Source organism: Medicago sativa, chromosome 8 (assembly GCF_051527215.1).
Source record: "Medicago sativa cultivar Bolivia chromosome 8, Bolivia_mono, whole genome shotgun sequence".
In the NCBI taxonomy this organism is placed as follows: domain Eukaryota; kingdom Viridiplantae; phylum Streptophyta; class Magnoliopsida; order Fabales; family Fabaceae; genus Medicago; species Medicago sativa.
The window spans coordinates 19182864-19209844 of NC_140756.1; the positions used below are offsets into that span (position 1 = coordinate 19182864).

General features: G+C 34.3%; 2 protein-coding genes, 2 long non-coding RNA genes and 1 pseudogene across 7 annotated transcripts; 3 read left to right on the forward strand and 2 right to left on the reverse strand.

Annotated features, from left to right (window-relative positions):
- The first annotated feature begins 6316 nt into the window (after positions 1 to 6316).
- LOC146897574 (uncharacterized) lies at positions 6317 to 8496 on the forward strand. Its single transcript, XR_015023850.1, has 3 exons — positions 6317 to 7185; positions 7379 to 7974; positions 8028 to 8496. It is a non-coding gene; the product is annotated as an uncharacterized LOC146897574 (long non-coding RNA).
- On the reverse strand, positions 6317 to 12004 carry LOC146897573 (jasmonoyl--L-amino acid synthetase JAR6-like). Of its 4 annotated transcripts, none has more exons than XM_085738497.1 (6): positions 11932 to 12004; positions 10086 to 10333; positions 9652 to 9719; positions 9456 to 9557; positions 8149 to 8939; positions 6317 to 7093 (listed from the first exon to the last, which is right to left on the reverse strand). In XM_085738497.1, exons 2-6 carry the CDS (start codon positions 10308 to 10310, stop codon positions 6552 to 6554), a joined length of 1728 nt encoding a protein of 575 aa, XP_085594623.1. In that variant the 5' UTR covers positions 10311 to 10333; positions 11932 to 12004; the 3' UTR covers positions 6317 to 6551. The 4 variants fall into 4 exon arrangements, with proteins under 4 accessions (XP_085594623.1, XP_085594624.1, XP_085594626.1 ...); XM_085738498.1 differs by having other exon boundaries at positions 11520 to 12004; XM_085738500.1 differs by having other exon boundaries at positions 11279 to 12004.
- A 4985-nt stretch (positions 12005 to 16989) lies between these two features.
- Positions 16990 to 20034, forward strand: LOC146897575 (uncharacterized; the record flags this gene model as incomplete). Its single annotated transcript, XM_085737373.1, has 7 exons — positions 16990 to 17047; positions 17484 to 17540; positions 17778 to 17806; positions 18199 to 18288; positions 18380 to 18463; positions 18768 to 19327; positions 19583 to 20034. Coding segments are annotated over 6 exons (411 nt in total), but the record flags the coding sequence as incomplete, so codon positions are not given.
- LOC146897576 (endo-1,4-beta-xylanase 5 pseudogene) lies at positions 18919 to 19753 on the forward strand (annotated as a pseudogene).
- A 2209-nt stretch (positions 20035 to 22243) lies between the features above and the next one.
- Positions 22244 to 24783, reverse strand: LOC146897577 (uncharacterized). Its single transcript, XR_015023851.1, has 3 exons — positions 24645 to 24783; positions 24238 to 24319; positions 22244 to 22466 (listed from the first exon to the last, which is right to left on the reverse strand). It is a non-coding gene; the product is annotated as an uncharacterized LOC146897577 (long non-coding RNA).
- Positions 24784 to 26981: the final 2198 nt, after the last annotated feature.

The window sequence follows — 26981 nt, forward strand, 5'->3', positions numbered from 1 at the left end:
TTTATGGTAAGAGGGCACCACTACTTTGGAGGAGGTCCAATCGGCTTTGAGAACCAAGGAATTGACCAAGTTCAAGGACTTGAAGATTGATGATGGTGGTGAAGGCTTGAATGTTACAAGAGGGAGAAGTGAGCAAAGAGGAAAAGGCAAGGGGAAGTCGAGGTCCAAGTCTAAGTCCAAGGGCTTTGACAAATCAAAGTATAAATGCTTTCTTTGTCATAAGCAAGGCCACTACAAGAAGGATTGCCCGGATAAAGGGGGCAATGGTAGTTCTTCCGTTCAAGTTGCGGTGGCGTCCGATGAAGATGGTTATGAGAGTGCGGGTGCACTAGTGGTCACAAGTTGGGAACCGGAGAAGAGTTGGGTTTTGGACTCGGGATGCTCTTATCACATGTGTCCTAGGAAGGAATATTTTGAGACTTTGGCTCTAAAAGAAGGAGGAGTTGTTCGACTCGGAAATAACAAAGCGTGCAAAGTCCAAGGCATGGGCACCGTTCGTCTAAAGATGTTTGATGGCCGTGAATTCCTTTTAAAGGATGTGAGGTTTGTTCCCGAACTTAAGCGAAATTTAATTTCCCTTAGCATGTTTGATAGTCTAGGTTATAGCACTAGAATTGAGCATGGGGTTTGTAAAATTTCGCATGGTGCATTGATTACGGTTAAAGGGTCTAAAATGAATGGTTTATACATTTTAGATGGTTCCATAGTAATTGGTAATGCATCGGTAGCTAGTGTTGTACCTCATAATAATTCTGAATTGTGGCATTTGAGATTGGGGCATGTTAGTGAAAGAGGTTTAGTTGAACTAGCTAAACAAGGTTTGCTAGGAAAAGATAAATTGGACAAGCTAGAATTTTGTGAGCATTGCATACTAGGCAAGCAACATAGAGTGAAGTTTGGTAGTGGTATGCATCATTCTAGTAGACCTTTTGAGTATGTGCATTCTAGTAGACCTTTGGGGTCCTTCCAAGACTCTTACTCATGGAGGGGGTTCCTATTTTCTTTCCATCATTGATGATTATTCTAGGAGAGTGTGGGTCTTTGTTTTGAAAAAAAAAAGTGACACATTTGAGAAGTTTAAGGAATGGCACACTCTCATAGAAAATCAAATGGGAACTAAACTAAAAGGTTTGAGAACTGACAATGGCCTGGAGTTTGTTTCAGAGCAATTTAATGAGTTTTGCAGGTTAAAAGGAATCAAGAGGCATATAACCGTACCGAGAACACCGCAACAAAATGGTCTTGCTGAACGGATGAATAGGACCCTTTTGGAGCGGGTGAGGTGCATGCTTCTAGGAGCTGGGTTACCTAAGAGTTTCTGGGGTGAAGCAGTGACAACTGCTGCTTATTTGATCAATAGATGTCCATCAACGAGAATAGACTTCAAGACACCTATGGAGGTATGGAGTGGGAAACCGGCAGATTACTCCTCTTTGAAGGTTTTCGGAGCTTTGGCATATGCGCATATCAAGCAAGACAAGCTTGAGCCTAGAGCTTTGAAATGTGTCTTCATTGGTTATCCGGAAGGTGTGAAGGGTTACAAGTTGTGGAAATTGGACTCTAGTGGAGGATCAAAAGTCTTGATTAGTAGGGATGTTACCTTTGATGAGACCCGTATGGGGATGAAGTGTAAAGACCTAGAGACTTTAGAACCGGAAACAATGGTGGAGGAAACTCAGTTTGAGGTGGAGCTTCCAAATGAAGAGAAAGATGATGTGGAAGATGAAGCTTCAACATCGGATACAAGTGGAACTCAACCGGTAGTGGATCCCGATTATCTTTTGGCAAGAGATAGAGAGAGGAGGACCATTACGGCACCTAGAAGATATGGTTATGGGGACTTGGTGTGTTTTGCTCTAAATGCGGCTGAAGATGTGCAAGACTCGGAGCCTAGAAACTTCAAGGAGGCATTTGAGAGCAAAGAAAGCAAGTATTGGTTGAAGGCGGTGAATGAAGAGATGGATTCATTGGAAAAGAACCAAACTTGGAAACTTGTGAAGCTACCTAAACACCAAAGGGTAGTTGGATGCAAGTGGATCTTCAAGAAAAAGGAAGGTATTCCGGGAGTTGAAGGTCCTAGGTACAAAGCAAGACTTGTGGCCAAGGGTTTTACTCAAGTGGAGGGGATCGACTACAATGAGATCTTCTCACCGGTGGTGAAACATTGTTCCATAAGGATACTTATGGCTATTGTGAATCAATTCAATTTTGAGTTGGAACAAATGGATGTAAAGACCGCTTTCTTACATGGTGACCTTGAAGAGACAATCTACATGGAGCAACCGGAAGGTTTTGTGGAGGATAAGTCTAAGGTATGTCTTTTGAAGAAATCTTTGTATGGGTTGAAGCAAAGCCCAAGGCAATGGTATCGTCGGTTTGATGAATTTCTTTTGAAGACCGACTTTGTGAGAAGCGGGTATGATTCTTGTGTGTACATGTTGAAGAGGGGTGAGAAAGTCATTCTCTACCTTCTTCTATATGTGGATGATATCTTGATGGCAAGCTCTAGCAAGGATGAGATTGTGAAGCTCAAAGAAAAGTTAAATGGTGAATTTGAGATGAAAGATCTTGGTCCGGCAAAGAGAGTCCTTGGAATTGATATCTTGAGGAATCGTGACAAAGGTGAACTTTTCTTATCTCAACTTAGTTATTTGAAGAAGGTGGTGGAGCGTTTTAGAATGACAAACTCTAAAACCGTGAGCACTCCCTTGGGTCACCACACAAAGTTGTCCATAAAACAATGTCCTCAATCCGAGGATGAGAAACAAGCGATGGAAAGTACTCCCTATGCAAGTGGGGTTGGAAGCATCATGTATGGAATGGTTTGTAGTAGGCCGGACTTAGCTTATGCGGTTAGCATTGTGAGTCGGTTTATGGCAAATCCGGGTATTGTGCATTGGCAAGCTTTGAAGTGGGTGTTGAGGTATTTAAACGGGTCTTTGAAGTGCGGTTTGAAATACACAAGAGCAGCTCAAGATGAAGATGCTTTGGAGGGGTATGTTGATGCGGACTATGCGGGCAATGTGGACACAAGAAAATCTCTATCGGGTTTTGTGTTTACTCTTTATGGCACGGCTATTAGTTGGAAGGCAAATCAACAATCCGTGGTGGCATTATCTACCACTCAAGCGGAGTATATTGCCCTTGTTGAAGGGGTGAAAGAGGCCATATGGTTGAAAGGGATGATTGGTGAGTTAGGAATTACTCAAGAATGTGTGAAGATACATTGTGATAGCCAAAGCGCCATTCACTTGGCGAATCATCAAGTGTATCATGAGAGGACAAAGCACATTGACATTCGCTTGCACTTTGTTAGAGACATGATTGAATCAAAAGAGATTGTGGTGGAAAAAGTGGCATCGGAAGAGAATCCGGCGGATGTGTTTACCAAGTCATTGCCTAGATCAAGGTTCAAGCATTGCTTGGACTTGATCAAGTTTGTTGAAGAGTAATTCCCTTTTGGAGAGAGCAGCATGGTGGTTGATGGTTAAACTGACATCATCACCAAATTAGAAGTCAAGGTGGAGAATGTTGTTTTGGCTTCAAATTTGTGGTTTTGAGAAACAGAGAAATCGTGACACGATTTCATCAACATGTCACGATTTTGGCTATGCCGAAAGCATGTTTTGCTGGTGTATAATCGTGGCACGATTTTGGGAAAACGTGACACGATTTTCGGCTTGCTGGGCACGTTTTCAGGATAAGGTTGGTCGTACCTTGGGTCGTACGTATCAAACGTGTCACGATTTGGACAAACGTGACACGATTTTGACAGCTGAAGACTGCTATATAAGTGTTTCTTTGCAGATTTTGAAGGAGAGCTAGAAGAGAGAGAAACTTGGATTACAAAGGAGGTAACTTTAGGGTTGAGTGTCTTTGTAGTGAGGATCTCTTGGGTTGGGAAACATTGTAAACACCTTGGGTAGTGAGATTTCACCATTGGAAGGATCAAAAGCTTCCTTTTGTGTTTTCTCTTAGGATTCATTGTGAGTGTGGGTGACATGAAAATGGGTAGAAATTAGGTCTTGTTCTTTTGTGAGCTTTTAAGCTAATTTCTTGTAACCCATTTGTATCACTTTCATCTTAGTGGATTGGAGGGCTGCTCTCTCCCCCAGAGTAGGTCATATTGGACCGAACTGGGTTACCATCTTGGTGTGTTTGTTCCTTTCTTTCATTGCTTATCTTTATTGCTTTGATTATGCTTGTGGTGTTACTCTACACTTAGATTTAGATCTGTTTTTGTTGTTGTTGCTTGGAGACACTTTATCTATTGATTACCACTTCCTTTGCTCCACACATCTTTGTTATTCATTGGTGTGATTTTGTCCGAATTCACAACAGTATCTAATAATTGAAAAAATAACTTATATTTAGGGATAAATTTTTAGTCAAATAAATGTTTATTAGGACATTTACTATCTTTATATTTTGTCACACAATTTAAAAATGACCTATATTCGTGTGTAAATATTTGAAGTTGTGACCGCAAGTGTTCATCATGTGTGTCACTCCTCTATTTACTGTTAGAGTAAGATCTTGAAACAAAATTTACACACAGATTTGGATTCTTTTACGTTTTTAGATAGTTATGTTTAGTCAAAAGAAAAAACATCAGATAGTTATTTTCTTTTCATTTTAGTCATTTGATCTATAAATATTAGATAATTTGATCTCTTAAATTTTTTTGTTCCATTTTGATCTCTTAAGTGACAAATGTTTATAATTTAAATTTATATGATCAAAATAAATCCAAAAAATTTAATGGATTTAAGGGAAAATAAAAAGAATTAAAACAACTTAATCAATAAAATTATCTACAATCTTTTTTCTTGAAGAGCTACTAAATCAACTTTTACGTCCAAATGTGTTTGTCGTGCATTGTCGTGCTATATGGCCTCTCGTGCCATATAGCTCCGCTCTTTTTTCGTTATTAATTTGTGAAATAGAAATGCTAGTTTTAGCGAAAAATGTATAACGGAAATATCCTAATGTATGTAGACAAATAGCATGTTCCAGCTGTTTTTATTGCTGCCATCCATCCAACCGTGTATTTCAAATAATACAAAAGATCCAATGATTTAAACTCTTCCTGAAAACCTTAAGATGTTTGTTGTCGCGATGAATAGCATTGCTCTTTGCGAAATTACATTGGGGGATCTAGCACACTTAACGGGTGGGATTTAGCCTGGGAAAGGCTACTTTTTTCCCATCATGGGAAAGTTGTTTTTTAACCCTTTGATTAAATGGAGAACACAATATTATCATGCTCCTTTAACATTGGATTTTTCCCACTTCTTCCCCAACCATTCTCTCCCACACCAGATTCTCTCTCACTCGTTGGAATAACTCCGCCATGTGACCATGTTTCCACTACCAGTTGAGCGTTCCATCCTGCCTCCATAGCTGAAACAAACTCCGTTACACCAGATTCACTAACAAGGTGATTGGTGGTTACTGCTTGAACCGTGTCTATGTATGAATTAGTTGCTCTCTCTGGGGACCAAACAAGTTTCATATCTTTCATGTTATTGCTATGTTTCTTTCTGATGTGTTTTGTTTACACCAAGAGTTGAAGATAGTACCAATTTCTATTTTGACAGCAAGGTAATTAGTAAGATGGAATGCAGAAATTTACTTCTGTTTCAGTTTATAAATGTAATTTGTACCATTTTATTGCCATAACTGATATGCAAATATTGGAAAGAAAAAAACACGATGAAATGGAAAGGGGAAGATGAAGATAGTGGATGAGAGAGACATGTGGGAGAGAGAATGGTTGGGGAAGAAAGTGAGAAAAAATCCAGTGTTAGAGGAGCATGATAATATTGTGTTCTCCATTTAATCAAATGGTCAAAAACAACTTTCCCATGCTGGGAAAAAAGTAGTCTTTCCCAGGCTAAATCCCACCCACTTAACGAGACCCAACAACCATGGTTGGTCTAGATTATTTCTTTCTTATTTAGTGAAAAATTAAACAAATGAGAAGTGAGTTTATCCAATGTCACATTCAGCTCACAATATCATTTTAATTTCTTCAATTTTATTTATGTATTTCATAGACATAGGCTACATGTTCATATGATCTTTCACTTTTATTCCCGACAACCATGGCCTTTATTTCCCACAATTCAATAAACATTCTTAATTTTATTACCAACCAAACATGTGGATTTCTATCCAGCATTATGGAGAGGGTGCAGTGCAGCAAAGATAATGAAGATATGGCAGAGATGTTGGAAAGTGCTTGAGGCAGAGGATAAAAGTAATTGAGCAATGGATCAAAAGTAGAAAATAGATAAAATAAAGTTGCACACTATTTAAAAACTAAAAGTTTAAAGATTATGCATTAATATTGTAAAATTGTATTACAAAGTTATTCAATCAGATTTCACCTTGACCCCATTTTTATATTTTTTATAGAATTCCTCACAAACATATATGTGACAAAATCTGATTAGATGACTAAGTAAAATATTTATATATATAAGGGCATACTCTTTAAACTACTTATTAGATTGGTGACTTTATTATTATTCCCTTATTGAATTTAATCAATTGTAAGCAGAACTAAAATAGTTCTTGACAACATTCTCCAACAATATTTGCAACACTTTGGTGTTTGTAGGAGCAACACACCTAGGTGTCTTGAACTGACTCACAGCAACACCTAAACCAACATAATGTTCAAGAATCTTCTGGAATGTTCCTTTCCGAACAAGTCGGAGTTCAAGGGCCGCAATACCTTTGACTTTTCTAGAACTAACATAGCCAGCATCAACAAAAGACTTGTCCAAACATGTACAACATTCACCAAGCACTTCATCACTTGCTTCACCACTGATTTCCCAGAAGATAACATAGTGTCCGGGTTCTTTAGATAAATCAATGTAGCTAGTGTAGTCAATCACTTCCATTTTCTCTTCAGCTAACAACATGGATGCCGTTTCCACTGATAATTGTAAATCATTCTCTGTGTTTTTGTCAATGTTGATAGTAAGCATAAGGTTGCTCCTACGAAGAAACTTGATTTTTGGAGTTGAGTTATGGAATCCCATAACCCTTACCACATCCCCTAGCCTATATCTGTATAAGCCTGCACATTATCCAAGATTAATTGTCACCAACATAATTAGACTCTTAGACTTAATAAAGGTGAGAAAATTTCACTAGGATTTTTTTTAAAGGGTTATGTTACAAGCCACCTTCATAAAAAGTAGTGTGGTGTCTTTTATCAAGTCACACCTCAAGGTGTGATTTTCACTTTTTTAGTTATAACTTCATAAAAAGTAGTTGGTGTCTTTTAACAAATGCTCATAGAGTAACTTGATAAAAGACACCTTCACAAAAGGTGTCTTCTATCATAACCCTTTTTTAAAAGGTACATATTTAGTGTGATTAGGTATGTACTATGTTCCTTATGTAGGGATACAAATTACCTAAATTTGGTCCCATAAAGGTCATGTCACCAAGCATAAAAGGCAAAGTAACCACTTCTTCTCTCCCAATCCCATACAATAAAAATGAAAAGTAAAATCACTAGAGCACTTACCTTGTGTAACATTTGTTATGTATAACCATTTGTGCTAAAAGCTTTATCAGAAAGTGAAATCCCTAATCAATTCCTCCATAATTGTCCACTCACTCACAACATACTAATATTTAATTACATTCTCAATATAAACTAACCAGTAACCATTCAATCTTTCCAAAAACACACTACTAGTATATTCTTAAGTTCATGATGAACATTTCAAAAGAATCAAAACTTTTGTAGTAACAAAAATACACAAAATAATCATTACCAAAATTCACAATAACCACTCTACCTTACACCCTAGACAAAAACAAAACATAAAAAGAATATAATCAACTGTGCTGGTATCAAAATTTCCCATTGTAACAGAACAAAGTAGCAGTGGTTGGTGGAATTGTGATTTTAAGTCCTGACACATTAACTAATTTATAAAATGATAGGTAGTCTCTAAAGTATAAAAAAAACCGGTCATATTAGTCCCTAAATATTTTAGGTAGTCTCTAAAGTTTATGAAATCTAACTATTTAATTCCTAAAGTATGAAAACCCATCATATTAGTCCCTAACATCTTAAGAAGAGAAAAAAAAAAAGGCTATTAATAAATATTTTAGTACCTGCAGGATTGGTGAAAACAACCTCATAATCTTCACCAATCTTCACATCAGTTAACCCCACTGGCTCAAGCTCTACCTTAGTTCCATCAAGTTGTGACAAAGGAATGAATTCAAAGTAAGCAATTTGAGGAAGAACAACATAAGTAGCAAACTCAGGAGCCACTTTAGGATTCACATTTGATGCAATCCAACCTTCAGAAGAACCATACTCAGAAGTCAACAAAGGAACCTCTCCTGCATAGTGTCTCAATTTTTTCACATAAGGTTCCATTGCACCAGTCATGATCCCTTGAACATACTTAACATTAGGAAAAAGCTCTGGTATCAGTCCATACCAATTGCTCAATCCTATGCATTTCTTGTGGATCAAGTTAGCTAGTTCAGGATTTGGTTTCAAAAGTTTTGACATAGCAGTTCTAATGGATGGATATGTGATTCTACTGCTAAGAACACCTTCTTTGATGTCAGTAATAAGTTCTTCCCAAACTTGTTCAAAGGTTCTGAAAGCATAGACAATGCTATGTGCAAATGTTGATGAAATTAATTGAATTTCTTCTCTGCAAAGCAGTCCACATAAGAGGTGGCAGTAGAGTGATTGGTGAAAATTAGGACTGAAAATCACATCATGAGGGCTGCATCCAGGAGATTGAAGTGCTTTCATTGCATGCTTGTATCCTGGATTTCTGAATACATTGGCTGTGGCTGTTGCTACTGTCACACCCCCTTTAGCTTGTGATAGTTTGCTGCTGTAGATGAAGCTTAAAGCCTTGCCATTTTGGATAGGAAACTCTCTGCATAATGGAATTTTGTTAGTTTCTGTAAATTCTAACTAGCAGAAATTCATGTCGAACCGACCCTTCATATTGAAAGTTTGTTTGGTGTCCGACAACGACATGCTTTGGTGTCAGACGTGTCAATAATGTTTCATAGCTCAAAAAATTTATGAAGCATTGACACTTAAACTTAAATACCGATGATATTTTTAAAAAGAAGATAGTAATCAAATGTTACCACATGTGCCAGGTGTCTAACATGTGTTGGAGTTCGAGGTCTGCATGACACCGACACATGTGGTTATGTTCGATTACTTTAAGTTTCTCAAATTATCATTGTTGTTGATATGTCAGTGTTAGGACCAATGCTCCGTATGCAGCAAAAATCAATAAAGTGTTGACATGTAGACGCCGATAATGATTTACAAAATGAAAACGGTTGAATGTAACATGTGAGCGTCGTGTTGAACATTGACACATGTTGGAAAAAATACACGACATGAAGCTGCATAATAATATGAATAATAGTAATACCTGTTCCTAAAGGAAAAAGAGGTTTGATATATCTGCACTGTGGTTTCAAACAATTCATCATTCCATGGTATATATTTTTGCTTTCCTTGACTAGTACCAGAACTGCAAAAACACAAAATTTTAATCAAATCCAAAAACTTCTAACTTTTTCACATTCAACTGGGAAAGTAAATAGAAAATAAGAGTGTTTTCATACCTTAAAGAGATAGCAGTGATTGGTTTTCCAGTGAGAATAGGAGAAACATCACCATCAACTATTCTATTGATATAAGCAAGGTTGTCAAAATCGGGACTTTACTTCAGGTCGAAAGGGAATAGCAAAATCGGGACTCGTAAAATCGCAATCAAAATCGAAGGATTTTACTCAAGGACTTTTGTAGAATCGATATAAGAAATTGTAAAATCGCAATCAAAATCGATGGATTTTACCAAAAAAATAATAATATTAAATTTATGTTATAAATGGTATATAGTCATAAATGACTTAGTTTATAAGAAATCGTAAAATCGCAATCAAAATCCATGGATTTTGCTTATTTTAGGATTCTACTATGGATTTAAGTCGTTGAAGGTGAAAAAAGTCGCAAAATCCTGGATTTTAGGATTTAAGTCGGGATTTTGATAACAATGGATATAAGGCTCCAAATCTTTGTAAATAACCAATGGAACACATGCCTTGAAGCTTTCAGGATCAGTTCTTCCATTCAGTCCTAAACTCTGCAAGTATTCAGCTGATGCATTTACTTCCAAAATCTTTTTCAGTGTTTCCTTTTGAACATTCCCAGTATCCTTTGTTAGCCTCTCAAATTCTTCTATCACTTTTTCCATGTCAAATTTCTCAATTATTTCCTTCATCTTCACACCTCCTTCAACTGCAGCTGTTATCAACAAGAAAAAAGTGTCACACAATTATATAGTCAAATCAATGAGTGACATTTTTTCAGTTTGGAATTATTATTATAATTAATACTTTATTATTATAATAAACATAAAGAAAAGTTCTGAAAAAAGCCAAAGACTATTGAAGTTTGAGACAACATTGTCTTATTATTTTATTATTATTACTACTACTATTACTATTATTGTTGTTGTTATTATTATTATTATTATTACTACTAAAAAATATTGTGTTATGACACATGAGGTTCAGTTCTGTCTTTGTTTTACAACTGGACCCAGCAGAATGGATTTTGAAAATGAATTAACAGATGAAACATGTTAATTAGTCAAATACAAATTGTACTACAGATACTCTGAACCATTAGAAAGAACAAAGCATAGGACAATTTAGAAAAACATTAGACAGTGATAGAAAACAACATAGTTAGTTGGCTAGTTCACAAGAAAATTCACAACAAAAGGACTGAAACAGAAATAGCAGCCAAACTTTTTTCTCAGTAAGTCAAAGATAAAAAAAAAAAAATCAACAATCAAATAAAGTTCATGTAGAGGAAAAAAATTACTAACAAAAGAAAATTCCAGAACCATTATTAGAAAATGTTAAATATTGAGTGATTGTTAAACTTTTATGAAGATTAAAAGGCAAATAGAAAAAATAAGTCAAAGGAAGGAAGTATAAGGAAGTCCTTTTAAGGGTAAAAAGGACAATAATAAAAAGTGGGGTCCCATAATGAAGATTATTTTTTTGGAACACTCCTTTGCCAAAAGTATGGTTCTTTGCAAAATGTAAAAATCATGAAAATTCTCATTTTGGTTTTCTGGTTTCTGGGTTTTCAATAACTATATATACTAGTTAGAATAACCTAGAACCAATAGAAGCAAATAGTGCAAAAAATAAAGTGAGAAAAAAATGAATAAGAGACCTTCAATGAGGTATCTAAGATAATATTCTCTGATCTTATTTATAAGAGATATTTGAATAAATAAAAGTCAATATATCTGATTTAAATACATCAACTTTTGTTGATTATGTAAATATCTCTGATAAATGAGAGAGAGTAGGATTTGACCGACTATTTGTGTGTCACATGAATGTGGGAACAGAAGAAAAGAATGACTGTCAAAACAGAAAGATAGGAGGATAAAGGAGCCAAATCCTCTAACCTTTCAAATGACGCAGGCCGTTAGATTAATCCAAGGCCTGTTATCATGCCACGTGTCACTTGTTATTTCTTCCTTTCTAATTAAAGAAAAAACTGCATCCATTAGAAGAGCAAAAACAGCAACTTCTCCACCCGTTCACCACCGTCGTTGCCATGCCGTTGTTCATGTGATTTTTACAGCAATCTCTTGGTTTAGCTTTTGAGCATAGGCTGCCATGAAATTCAGCGGCATCGACGATGGTGGTCAACGGAGTGGTGAGGCTGAAGCTCAACGTATGGAGGCAACAGTTTGTTTTGCCCTTCTACTACTACGATGCAGTTTCTTTTTTAAGAAAGAAAAACAAACAAAGTGTGTGAGAGTGTGTGTTTTGTGTTTGTGTGTGAGAGAGTCAGAGAGAGAGAGAAGAACGTACACAAGTTTGTAGTATGGGACAAGAGACAGAGAAAACTTAAAGATGTTGAAAGTTTAAGTCAGTTGCTGAGGTCAAGATTCACCTCAATATGCAATAGTATATATAGGCAACATTAAATTAAGGTTCATCTCAAATTCATGTTTGCCCATACATACAATATGGACGGAATTACGGTAGAGAGAGAAAAGGCAAAGAGAGTGTTTGTTGGTGAATATCCATCCAATTAAACAAAATATTATTTTCTATTTTGTACTTGATTCTTATCCATTCTTATTTTAGATATTAAATGTGGCTCTAGTATGTAGTAGTAGACTAGTAGTCACAGTGATCTTAGTTTAATTGAAGGATATTTTGTAATTTATGTTGAGGTTACTTATTATCTTAAGAGATGAATTATAACAATTATGATCTCGGTTATGAAGACATTAAGACCTTAATGTCTTCATAACTGAGACATTATCTTCTCACTTTAAATTTTCTTCATTGGAAAAAAGGATTGAAATGATAAAACCTATTGAAAATGAGGTAAATAGTAATGTTTTTGTAAACAATCCGTAAATCTTAATGTCTCCATCACTGAGACATTATCTTCTCACTTTATATTTTCTTTATTGGAAAAAAGGGTTGAAATGGAAAAATCTATTGAAAATGACTACTCGGAATTTCGAGTAGACTATAATTTTATTTGTGGTGATCGGAGTTCGAACCTCAGAATTTTATTTGTGGTGATCGGAGTTCGAACCTTAGACCTTGCATATATTTTGTATTTATATTATGTATTGTCCCTGCCAATTGAGTTATGCTCAAAATGACCGAATAGAATAGATTATCATTGACAACATCAGTGGATATTTGCAAATTATTATATGGTTAGAAAAAAAAATCCATTCCTATTCATTGACTATTTCAGTAGATATTTGCAAATTATTACATGGTTAGAAAAAAAACCATTCTTATTAAAAACAATACCGTTCTGTTCTTATCCTTTCTGCTTAAAATAGCATCGTGAATAATCAAATTTGAAACCTTAAGAGTAACACATTCTAAGGTCACAAACCAACACTACCAAACCAACTCAAGTGGATTAGTTACACTAATAATGTTACCTTTAAAAAATGTTTTATAATTTCCTCTAAAAAAAATGTATTACTATCTAAAATCGTTCTTTTTTTTTTACATCGTTCATGTTCTTTTTTTTTTTTTATAGCCACATACCACTTGCATACCAAAATTATAATATCCTCGTGAGCATAGCTCAGTTGGCAGAGACATGCATGTTATATGCAGTGGCCGGGGTTCAAACCTCGGACACCCCACTTATTCACTTTGAAAAAGAAAGGTGAATTCTAGCCACTTGGCTACTTGACAAAAAAAAAAGATTTATAGAAAAATATGATTCGTGATTTTTTTTTAGTAAATAGACGAAACGACAATAGTCATTAAAAATTCACACATAAAAGTGAATGAATCGAAGTTGAAACCTCGATCACGCGTCCGACCTGACAATTTGGTATTTCTACCGGTTAACAGTTTATAATTTTTCAAATTTTATATGCAATTTATAATTAGAATTTATTTTGAGAGGATGATTATAATTTTCTTGATAGAAAAAAAAAATAATGCAAAATTATTTTGACTAAACTCAATTCATTTGAAATTTGTTTATGATTCAAATCCATATGGAAGAAACTTGTACTAAGAATGTTTTAAGTCTTGAATCACAGAGGTCAACTTGATAAATCAATCAACAATAACAAATTCAATGCAAAACAATCAAATTTGTTTGGTGCATCGTAAGATTTTATTGTTTTTGTCTCTGGTGTTTTTACCAAACAAATAGATCGTACGTATATTAGAATAATAATAATAATAATAATGAAGTACCAATTCCTTCAAAAAAAAATAATGAAGTACCAATGGTATTAGATTCATAATTTTTTTCCAATTAACTTAACTCAGTTGATAGACACATTGTATAACATATGTAAAGGTCGGAGTTTGAATCGCAGACACCTCACTTACTCACTTTTAAGAGGTAACTTTCTAACTAATAGGCTACTTAAAAAAATATCCTAACTTGTTTTTTTTTTTCTTTTTACAAAAATCAGAACTTTTAATGTACTAGTAATTCGTAATAGTTTTATAAGTATTTAAATTATAAAAATCCTAAAAAATACTATAATCATAGGAGTTATCAAACTTATAACATCTCATATACCATATGGTTGGTCCAAGCGGTTCTAGACTTGAACACTTTGAGCAAGTAATTAGAGATTTAATTAATATCTAACTCTTATGGAGAAAGCTCGTTTGAGGGAGAGAACCGGCCTTATGTGTCCAAGACGTTTTACGATGTATTTTGGTCTTTAACCGTCCAATTTAACTAGTATTCGAACTTGAAATCTCCTAAATGATTCGTTCGTGATCGAAGTACATTAACTACTTAAACTCAATAGTTTTTTTATTTATTTATCTAATACTACCTCCATCCTACATCAATTATTATTTACTAACATATCCTTGATTATTCTACCTATTTGGTTTGCAAACAACAATAAATATCATAATGATATATTAAAAAATATTCTCTCTTTTAAAGGATAAACTTGTAAAAACAATATCAATTCTTAACAAAACCCAATTTTTAGATAATGTATCAAATTCGAGTCTTGTAAAATAGGTTATGTGAATTTAGTTTTTAGCATTTTTTTGTGTTGAGAAAAATAAAATTTCACAGTCAGCTTGCCACGTTTATATTGTAAATTGTGTTGCATTCGTGTCATGTGACTCATCATATTTAAAAAAAAATTCTCAAGGAATAAAAGTTTTTTTTTTAATTTTCTCATGAACTAAATTGGATCTTGCGAATTTTCTCTGCAACTAAAATGAATCTTCACTCAATTAATAATTTATTAATTTGAAGAAAAAAAAAACTTTGATTATTATGTAATATAGTATATATTTTCTTTGTTTTTTATTTTTTATATTTTGTAATTTTCATTGGTTTTAATGAAATACTTAGTTTAATTTATTTTTATTATAGAAAGTTTTTGTTTTAGGATAATTATGCCATTTTGTTAATACACATATTTCTTTTCTATCATAATTTTCTTTCATTTTCTCTCATATCGAACTATTTAATAATCTCATCTTTTCACTTTCTTATCTTTCATCTATTTTTCCTTCACCAATCAAAGAGTAAAGAGTGTAGAAACATGTTACAGGTTATTTTTCTCAGGGACTAAATTAGGTCTTAAGAGCTTTCTCAAGGATTAAAATGAATGTACATTCAATACCAATTTTTTAATTCTCGTAATTTAGTCCATGAGTTCCATATTTAAGAACAAATGTAATATATATTGTTTGGTTACAAACTAAAATAAAAAAGGAAAACTAGAAGCCAAAAATTTGTATTTTGACGTTGTAACACCCACAACGTGGCCCAGTAACAGTGGCGGAGCCAGGCCGGCCCCGAACTTAAGCGGGATGAGTCGGACCACCGGGCTGTTACAGGATGACCCCACGTTGATAGGAGGAACCAAATCACATCGGAATGAGAGGGATCCGGAGGCCGTGTAGGTATGGGACTACATGGTTGAAGGAAGGCTTATAAGAATTATTAGGTACTACCCATATCAACAAGATGCATCTTCTTTTCGGGAGCTCAATCCATAGGAACTCCACAGTTAAGCGTGCTTGGCTTGGAGTAGTACTAGGATGGGTGACCTATCGGGAAGTCTCCCGGTAAGCATGTGAGTGAGGACAAAGCATGCTGAAAAGACTCGTGTTGGTTTGTGGGGTTAGTCGGCAATCCTGTAAGCAGTCTGGGATGCTACACTTGGTATCAGAGCAGACCTCTCCCAGTACGGTGTGGTTCGGGGACGAACCAGGCGGAAGCTGGTGGGCATGTAACACCCACAACGTGGCCCAGTAACAGTGGCGGAGCCAGGCCGGCCCCGAACTTAAGCGGGATGAGTCGGACCACCGGGCTGTTACAAGATGACCCCACGTTGATAGGAGGAACCAAATCACATCGGAATGAGAGGGATCCGGAGGCCGTGTAGGTATGGGACTACATGGTTGAAGGAAGGCTTATAAGAATTATTAGGTACTACCCATATCAACAAGATGCATCTTCTTTTCGGGAGCTCAATCCATAGGAACTCCACAGTTAAGCGTGCTTGGCTTGGAGTAGTACTAGGATGGGTGACCTACCGGGAAGTCTCCCGGTAAGCATGTGAGTGAGGACAAAGCATGCTGAAAAGACTCGTGTTGGTTTGTGGGGTTAGTCGGCAATCCTGTAAGCAGTCTGGGATGCCACAGTAACAATCCTAAGGTGACACCTTTTTATGCTTGGAAACAAGTTTGAAGATCTACACTGTTGTTAATGTATCTTTCTTTTACCCTTTGAATATGTTTTTTGTTAACATTATCATGTACTATACTCTCATATATCATATCATGATTGAATGATAAATCATTATGGTATGATTGGAAACATGCGATCTATGAGTCCTTTTTATGATGCAAATCAAACTATGCTTATTTGAAATATTTTGTTTTTAATGCTTTTCAACTTCTAATCAATTTTGAACCGCTTTTAGGTTATAGCTCGCTATTAACACTTGTCATCTATCTATATATAAAAGTTGTCCCAAGCCAATTTTGAAGCCCTAATTTTTCCAAAACCCTAATGGCTACAATTACTGTTTTACCCCTAAAAGCAACAAATCACTCCTAAATCGCTCCTATTCTCTCTCTCGCTCCTATTCTCTCTCTCCCCTCACACGCCCACTTTTTTTTAATCAGAGAAAGTCACCCATTTTCAGACTCTCTCTCTCTCTCTCTCTATCTACGATTCTTCTGTATCTCTCCCTTTTCTCTCACACACTTCCTCCCAAAACCATGGCTGCTTCTTCTCTCTTTCTCCACCAAAGCCTCCCTTACGAGTCACGATCTCCGATCTCTTTCCTCCATCTACTAAACTCTGATAGCTCTCTCTCCATTATGAACACAGATTGCCGCCGGAAAAATTATTTATCGCACTGATCCACGCACATCTCGCCGACTCCGCAATTGTCGCCGCAACAACAAACGACCTTCGTAATTGTCACCGGTAACTCTCTTTCTCCCACCGATTCATGTTCATATTGATTGTGTGAATTTTGCTAATTTTGAATTTGACAATAGGGTTTGAATTATATCTTTTTCATTGATTTTGTGTAAATTATCATTGATTATCAATTACAGTATAGTCAAAATGGTTGATTATCAATTTTGTGTAAATTATGCTAATTTCGAATTTGACATTAGGGTGTGAATTTTGTGTAAATATAGTTGATTTTGATATGTGATTGTGTGAATTACAGCTTTTTCTTCATTGTTAGTTTTTAATCGTTACTTTCTCTGTGTTTCAGTCTCAATTCAATATCTTGCAATCATGCTACTTCTCTGTTTATGCTCTTCTACTTGAATTATGGATGAATTTCTGGACGTTTTTTTTTTTAATTCTTACCTTTTAATGTTCTGAACTTTTTTTTTTTAATTTGTAGGTTCTAATGAAGGTCCACGCAGTTATAGTTACTTGAATCAGGAGAAAAAGAGCACAGGTATTGAATTTTAGTGTCCAAAATTGATAATGAATGTTCTAATGAATCTGAACGTTTCAAGGTTCTAATGAATGTTCTGAATTTTAGTATCACACCATTAATTGACTCTTTTTGATTGTGTTGTCTTTCTTTCTTTTATGTAGGTTTGATTTGTGATGTCTTGAATTCCTCAATGCAAATGTGATAACACTTAACTATTGAAGATTTTTAATTTTAAGACTCCCTGTCTCAATTCAGATATGATTAAGTATTTATACAAATTGGATGTACGTTTCCTTTCTAAATTTGTATGTTTCTGATTTTTTGTCGAGACATATTCTTTCCTAAATTTTATCAGGACATATTCTTTCATTGACGAGAAATCTGAAATGTAATTTGCATTTGGTTCTGAACATCATTTTCTTAACACCATTTTTATAATGATTCATTTTGCTTTGAACTTTTAAGCATGTTAACTGCTTTGCTTCATATGTATTAAGTTGAATTATGGATGACTTATTTTTTCTTCATCATAAGTTGACATAATTATTGAAAATGACACAATCATAAGTATATAATACTTTCGTGGTAAGCATAGTTTTCCTCTTCTATCTAATAGTTGAATTTCCTTCCTACTGTAATATGAGTAAATGCGGTGTACTTTCCTTTTCTCTTGCAGGCAGAGGTACTTGGTGTTGATCCAAGAGAAGTTGATGTTCCAGTGGTAGGAGGTCATGTAGGAGTCACAATATTGCCTCTTTTATCACAGGTTTTGTAAAGGATACTTGATACTTCCTTACTTAAAAATGATGACATCGTTAAACAAGTCACTGAACCTTCTTCAAACTTGGTTTTTAAAGGTTAAGCCTCCCAGTAGCTTCACTGCAGAAGAAACCGAATACCTGACAAATCGCATTCAAAATGGTGGAACAGAAGTTGTTAAGGTAATGTCATATAAGTAATAAGTTTATCACCTAATATGTGATTGGAGTATTAGAAGGACAAACTTCTTAGATATCATGTCCTTGAACCTGTGATTCTTTTTTTTTGATGGAAATCTGAACCTTTAGGATTGCTTCAAAGAGTCCTAACTAAAATGTGATTCAAGTGTTCATTTGATAAAAGATTAATTACAATTAACTTAAAGCTTCTTCATTCTTGAGTGTGGGATTCACATTGTTATTTGGATTGATATAGTTTTTTGCTCTTTGATATATATTCCTTTAATGTTTCAGCTACTTCATGCAGATTTTTATTGAGGTATTTCCTCAAAATTGTTGCAAATTTATCTTGGTGGATGAGGGTGGAGAACGGGTTCCTTACACGTGCAGTGTTGCTTAACATTTGATGGCTTAAGTCTTTATCTCTTGAAGAATTACGAGAAGCGGATGCAAAAAGAATGAAATCTGTGGTTTCAAGATATAGTGGACAATTGGTTGCATGGGACGTTGTGAACGAGAATGTCCACAACCGGTTTTTTGAGGACAAACTCGGCGAAAATGCCTCTGCAGTATATTATTTAACAGCTTACTATATCTTGATCCGAACACCAGCATGTTTATGAATGTGTTTAACACCATTGAATTCAGTCCAGACCAAGTTGCCAGCCCAGCCAATTATATCAGGAAACTTAAGGAGATTCACAATTTCCAGGAACTACTGGAATGCTATTGGCTATAGTGGTGCAAGGCCATTTGTCAGGCGGCATGCCAAACATTGCTTACATGAGGTCAGGTCTAGATCATCTTGGTGCAACTGGACTTCCTACATGGCTCACTGAAAGTAGTGTGGATTCTAATCCAAATCAGGTATTTGCTATACTTTAAAAGTAATAACTTCTGCTTATTACACAAGTCAAAATACAAAGCTGCATGATTTAAAACAGAAGATGCATAGTTTAGCTATCTATTTTCGTCTGTTAGTCATAGAAGTAAAAGAAACAAACCTGAATTTAGCAAACAAAATTTTTAGAAGTATTAGTTTCATTAGCTTCACTGGCTATATTATATGACATGATCAAACAAAAAATGATTATTTTTTTCTTATTTTTGTGTGTTGGGCAGGCAATGTATTTTGAAGAGATACTAAGAGAGGCTTACTCCCATCCAGCTGTTGAAGGGATTATAATGTTTGTAGGTCCAACGCAAGCCGGTTTCATCAAGACGCAACTTGCAGATGCAAATTTTAAAAATACTCCAACCGGAGACGTTGTGGTCAAGCTTATTGGTGAGTAGGGAACTTGAACTCATACAGCGATATCAGACAATAGAGGAATCGTAGATATTTCACTACATCATGGAGATTATGATGTAACTGTTACACATCCTCTAATCCAATACTCTAAAAAACTGAATATAAGTGTAAGGAAACGATTTTCACCGGAACCTATCAATGTAAAGATGCATGCCTAAAGAGCAACCAACTATTATAACTCCTACTGAAGCCAGCAATATTTAACTGTGTCAATTTTGAAAGATTATTATTGTAATAAAGGGGTTTTGAAAGATTATAGCAACATTTTTTTGTTAATATTACACTTTTCATCCAAATTAGAAATGAACTCTCTTTGTTAAATATCTAACACAAAATGCACCAGAATTTTGCAATCTATATAAACAGGTGGAAGAAACATTTCACCAAACAGTTAAAGGGCATCATTTACGGTAAAGGCCAAATATTCGATAAAAGGCTTTTACATGTTGAGGTTAAGAATGCGCTTTTTTTAGGTACATAATATAACATTAACATATAATCTTTACAAAAGAATGAAGTAACATTTTGTAAAAAAAAAAGAATGAAGTAACATACCAATAATATAACATTGACATATAATTTTAACAAAAGAATGAAGTAACACACCATTGATAAAAAAATAATATTTTAAAGGTGAATAAGTGTGGTGTTTGAGGTTCGAATTCCAACATCTGCATATATTTGGGACCATAGATTTCATTCTCTTTGATATGCATTGAGATTTGCTTTTGTCTACTACATCTACAATGTATATGACCCGTGCGGCAGCACGGGTGAAAAGTCTAGTTGGATCTAAATATATTATTTGTGTCGGTAATTCACCTAGACATAGGGGATTAAGTAGTATGGCTTTGTTTAGCATTTTTAACACTTCCAATAATATGAGTTTCACTAAGACATTAGAATTCTATATTAGATAAACGAGACCTTAAATCGTAATTTGAATAAGTCTACTTTATTAAAAGTCACAAACACATACCTTGACTTACCATCACATTAGAACCTAGATTAACCCAACTAGAACATAAATGAGATTCATAAAATTCTAATTGTTTTCATCATTCTGTTTAAAAAATAGTACTGCCTACGTCTCTAATTATTGAGCCCTTTTAGAAAAATAACGGGAATTAAGAAAATTGAAAATAGTACTCCCTCCGTTTCAAAATGAGTGTCGTTTTAAGTGTTTACACATATATTAAGAAATGCAATGATTAAAAGAAAGAGAATGATTATTTTACCAAATTATCCTTATTAACTATTGGTTAGTTTTAAAAGTAATACTTTGAAAGTAGTGTGCAGAGTATTAATTGGAGGGTACAATTGAAAAGAAAAAGTTATTATTGCATTGAAAACTGAAAGCGACACTCATTTTGAAACGGAGGGAGTAATAAATTTGTTTGTAATTAATATGCTTTTACAATTTTATCCCTTAAGCTAGAGGATTAGTGTATGTTTTCAATATAGTATTTAATGTTGATTGAAGAAAAAAATATAAAATAAATAAGGGTCTTGTTAACGAGTGCCCCCGGGGCACTCTTTAAGCATGCTAAATAAAGTAATTATTCATTTAAAATTTAAAAGTTTTCAATTTCCAATGCACTGATTACACAAACATTTATAAAAAGTTACTATTTAAGATCCTTAACCAGTGCCCCGGGAGCACTCGTTAACATTTCCCAATAAATAAGGGTATGTTGGTAAAGAATTAATTAATGTACTTGAAAATACCAAAAGGGTATTATAAAAACTAGACTCTTGACCCGTGCTACCGCACGGGTCCTACCGAGCAGAAGTTGAACGAATAAGTTGCAACAATGTAAACATATGTAGTTAATAGAAATCATAGAAAAAAAATATGACCAAAAAAAAAAAGAAATCATATAAAAATTTAAAAACGTTCAATTGTACGACAATGATAAGAAAAAAAAAATGTAGTCTACATAATAACTGGGTTGAACTTTAATCATTAAGATACATTACGAAAGACTTCATGATAAACAACATTTAAGGTAATGCCAAATATCACTCCTCTTTCTAAAATAAGTAATATGTTTCATACTATGATGTAACATAATAGTTATGGTTTGAACATTATGAAAGGCGCAAATCAGATTTTTCAAAGGCTTAAGTTCTGATATGCTCACAACAACTTATTTTATACAATATAATCTTAGTTTATACTACTTGGTTTGAGCACAAATTGTGGATTCTAATTTCTCATATAATCGTAGTTTATACTACTTGCTTTGAGCACAAATTTCAGTTTCAATCATTCCATCAGAAATGATTCATTACTATGGTGTCTGTCATGTTTACATCAATTAGTTTAGAAAATCAGATATGAGCATGACTATTGATATGACCTTTATATGAACATATAATCGTTACAAATGTACAAATGGTAAGGACACTGAATTATAAACCTTAACAGGAAACTACCTCTAAGAAAGGTAAATCAATGCTCTAAGTAATTCATGAAGCAAATAACTACCAATACATAAATCAAGTAACAACCTACCACGTCAAACAAAAAAAACCAGTATCACTAAAATCAACTTATGATCAAAACACAACACTTTCCTTGTAAAAACCAGCAAAAAACTTGGCAGAAAAACCTGCTAAATCTCTCCTTTAGAGCGCGTAACTGAAATGGCTGCCATACCACACCTGAAGCCCCTAAACAATCCTAAAAATCTGCAAACACCAAAGTAGAAAAAAAAACACAGAATCAAAACTTTTTAATGATAAAACTGTTGACATACGCACCAAATGATGCTTCAAATGACAGGAAAAACAACATATGTAGAGAATAACTACAATCTCCTAAAAACTTCCCCTACTGTCAAAAAGCTCAAAAAACACTTGGCATAAAAACTGAACCAAATTAGAGTTGATCTCACAGGCAGTAGGGTTAAACAGCTCCCAACATCATGAGACACGCCTACAATAACCATATTAACAGATGAAATATTCTATATAACCATCAAGAATTGACTTTGGAGATATTACTATCACTAATACCAACTATGTTTGCCATACATCTAGTAGAACATTATAATCAAATGGCAACGTGATATAGGACTTTCAACAATAGAGAAATAAGATAATCACACCCAATGAAGCTCACATGTTATGATTTACCATCATTTAACCAATATAAACTTCAAAGTTAAAAAAATCATTTTTATTTGTTATTTATGCCAACACGGACAAAAGGACCACATATTGTCGCATGCACACAACCTACAAACTATTAAACTAACATAGACCTTGCAATAGAGGCATGCATCACTTAAAAAAATGCATTGTTCTAACTTTTTGATAACCACACCAATATAACCGAAACAAATCAAGTTAACATATTGGCTCCACAATGAGCTCATATGAAAGACATGAAAAAGGATATAAGACAGTGTTGATAATAGATAATTAGAGCTTTAGGCATATAATAATCTTTGTTAAATGGTGACCAAATTTGTGTTAAATTTAGTGTTCATTGTTGTTCACCTATATGAAACAAAAAGAGTTGATTTAGAAACAATCTTGTTAAATTTAGAAACAAAAACTCAAGGTATGTATAAAATCAAAACATATGAAAAAAAACTTCCAAAATATTTATAATTCCTCCAAAATTTATTCATCTATATACAACTAAATTTCTGAATACTAAAGAAAGCAAAATATCAAGAGACATTCTCACTAAAAAAACAAATCCCAACAATTAGCATGGAAGTGCATCAAATAAAATATTTGTGTGGATGCTAGCGGCTTTATATAGGGTAAAAGGGTAGGGATATAGTAATTTATGCAGCCACTGGAGCATATATTGAAGTAGATCCTATGTTGGCTGAAGCTCTATGTGCAAGAAGGTTTGATCTTCCAAACTGTTGAGAATCTTAACCTGCAGCCACTATGATAATTTCATTTAATGCAGCCATTGTGGTTAAATGCTAGCCCTGTTAGGAGACATCTTAATGTCGCAGCTAATAACCAACATCATTAAAAGCACACAGTTCATATATCATCATAAGTTGATTGACAACATGCTTTATAAAAAAATGTTGCTTTTCTAGTCTAGATATTTTTTTCTCTTAACTGCAGATGTAACTCAGTTACATATTGAATAGCAAGGAGAGAAAGTACTTACTCTTTCAGAGAGAATTAGTTCGACTTGGACCTTAACAAAATGGGAAGAATCAAAGCTAATAATAGAACAAAACTAAAATCAACGTCAATCACACTACCTTCATGAAAAAATGAAACAATCTCAATACCTTTCAATACGTTCTTTGGAACTAAAAATAAACTTAAATCAATATGGATTATAACTGAAAACAAAATGAATAAGTTCAAAAGAAATTAGACTTGTAAACAGTTGATGATGACACATAATACTGGACACATGTAATGTGCAGGGCAGGCCGATTTCTTCCTACTAAAAAAATTCTTTGTCATGGTGATTAACCTAAAAATTCTTTTTTCATCTTGATCTTCTTCAAGAACTCTGCAAATGTCCATTCCAACATTTACAGAGGAAGGTGGTTAACCTAAAAAAAAACCAAAAAGGCGAGAACAAATTAGTGTAAGAATAGATCAATAATGAAAAATTGAAACTTGGAGAATGATTTAATCAAATGGGTACACAACTGTTAAATTGTAAAACCATCCATCACAACAACAAAACTGTAAATCAGTCCAGTTAGCATAAATATACCAAGCAAGCAAACACCAACAACAACAACACATAACCCAATAGCATCATCAAAATTAGTGAGGTTTCAGACTCCAATTACCGCAAAGAAAATCAATTTCTGGCGTCGATAAACCATAGAAACTATAACAAAATAAAATAGAAGCGAAATAGATTCTTACCCCCTCAACGGCGGACGAACATCGTGAATTGAAGCTCCGACCTCTGCCGCTTTGTGTTGTAAGGAGACCTCTTAAAGCCACCATTACAGAGCAAAACAAACAACCACTGAGGAAAAGGGGATTTGCGGACAGAGAGAGAGAGAGAGAGAGAGAGAGAGAGAGAGAGAGAGAGAGAGAGAGAGAGAGAGAGAGAGAGAGAGAGAGAATGAAGGATGAGTCTTGTGATGGTTGAGAGAAATCAATAATTGATTGATGAGAGATGGCGATCAAGGTTTGAGAAAGAGAAGAAGAAAGAGAGAGTGAGTGACGGAAGGAGAAATGGATAGTAGAAAATCCGAATGAAGAAAGAGAGCATGAGAGAGATAGTACAAAGGATGCATTTAATGCTCATTTGGTAGTGTAAAGCTTGAGATATAAATGGTCGAATACAGATTGGGTGGGTAGATATTGGCTTGTTAAACACACATTTGAACACCATAGGTAGTTGAAAGAGGTATATGGAAGGTCAAATTTAATGCAAGATGGTTTAGTGGGTTGTTAGCAGTTGAGGAGCAATTAATGTGAGCGAAGGAGGGAAAATCTGGAGTGATTAGGGCAACACTGCCAGCACATCAAGTCTAGCGTTAATAGTAAAGGATAGACAAAAAAAATTTCTCAAAATGGTCTTATATTTTTGGACGGAGGGAGTAACATACTATATAGTTTCTCTAAATCCATTTATAATAAAAATAATTAATCACCGAGGTATTAATAAAAAGTTTTTTTTTGTAAATACACATATTAAGAATGATTGTATTTGCTCTAACTTAATTTTGTATTGAAACTTCTTTCAATGAATGATATTTTAAGTTCCGAAACATTAAATTAAATAATTTTAATTTTAATTCTAATGGACTAACAAATAAAATATTCCAATTAACATAAATATTCTACTCAAAATTAGTTCAATACACCAATAAACTCCATTATACTAATTAACATATCATTTAATTAAATATCCTCTTCATTTTAAATTATAAGCAAAAATGGGTTAACAAAAGTTGATGCATTTTATTTATAATTAACATCAAATACATTATTAACTTTTGTTGACTCACGTTTGCTTATGATTTTGGACGAAGAGGGTATATACAAATATATACTACAAATATATACAATAAACCTAGAGGTGGTGTTGGTCATTCGTGGAATGACCAAAGAGACATCTTGGCGGTGGAAACAACAAATGGAATGGCACATCCTAGTGAATGGAATAGGAAGAGAAAAGGAGAAGGTGAAGTTGAGAAAAACACAAGAAGGGAGGGTCGAATTTGTCTGAAAAAAAAAATTTCTAAGTTAAAAACAAATCAATGGATGCAAAAGATAATCAGAGAAGAAAGAAGAGAAAGACACATATATTTATCTCTAGTTCACCCCACAATTCGGAATTACGTCCAGTCCCCTCACACTTGAGTAATTTTTCCTCCAAAAACACGCAAGATTACATTTTACTTAGACACATAAGTCTAAGATTTCCTGACTCTTGTTGAGGATTTTCTGCGATCAGAGTTTACAATAAGTTGATTGTTGTTTACACTTTAGACTCAAAGAGTGGTAAACTAAATTAAGCTCAAACAATTTTTAAACACTTAAGAAATTTTAAGATAGAAAATTTGTAAGAATTTTTTCCTAAGTGTTTTTGTGCTTGAAATTTGATGAGAGTTTTGGCACAATTGAAAGCGTGTAGTTATTTTCTGTCTTCAAACGCATAAGGTCCTTTTATAGGAGACTTGAATAGAGTCGTTGTTTGAAGATATTTCTAGCTTATCAAAAGCTTTCTTCAAGTTTGAAAAGTTTAACTCTAAGGGATAATTTTGTTGAACAACTGTTCAAAATTTCTTTGGTTCTTTTAGAATGATCTGTTGCATCCACTTTGTCTTGTAAGAGCTTTGTCTATTTCTGCAATGTGTTATTTATTTAATTCAACAAGGACAAAACGTACTACAAAACTTGGACAATGACGTTTCTTTAGAAGAAGACCAAACTGGTCAGATATTCTTTAGAGTGTTGACCACCGACTTTATCCTTCAGAGCTTCGCCTTCAGATCAGAGCTTGTTTTCATAACTTGATGCACACTTGATTAGAGCTTTGACTTTTTGTTCATCATCTTCAGATCAGTGCTTTGTCATAAGAGCTTCGTCTTTGGTACCAAATATGTTTAACTGTGTTCAGAGCTTGGTGTTTTAGGGCTAGAATGTTGACTTCAGAGTCGGAATATAATTCTATGGTCATTCACACTTGAATAAACTTTCGAGTATCTAATTGTTCTTCTATACATTGTTATCATCAAAACCTTA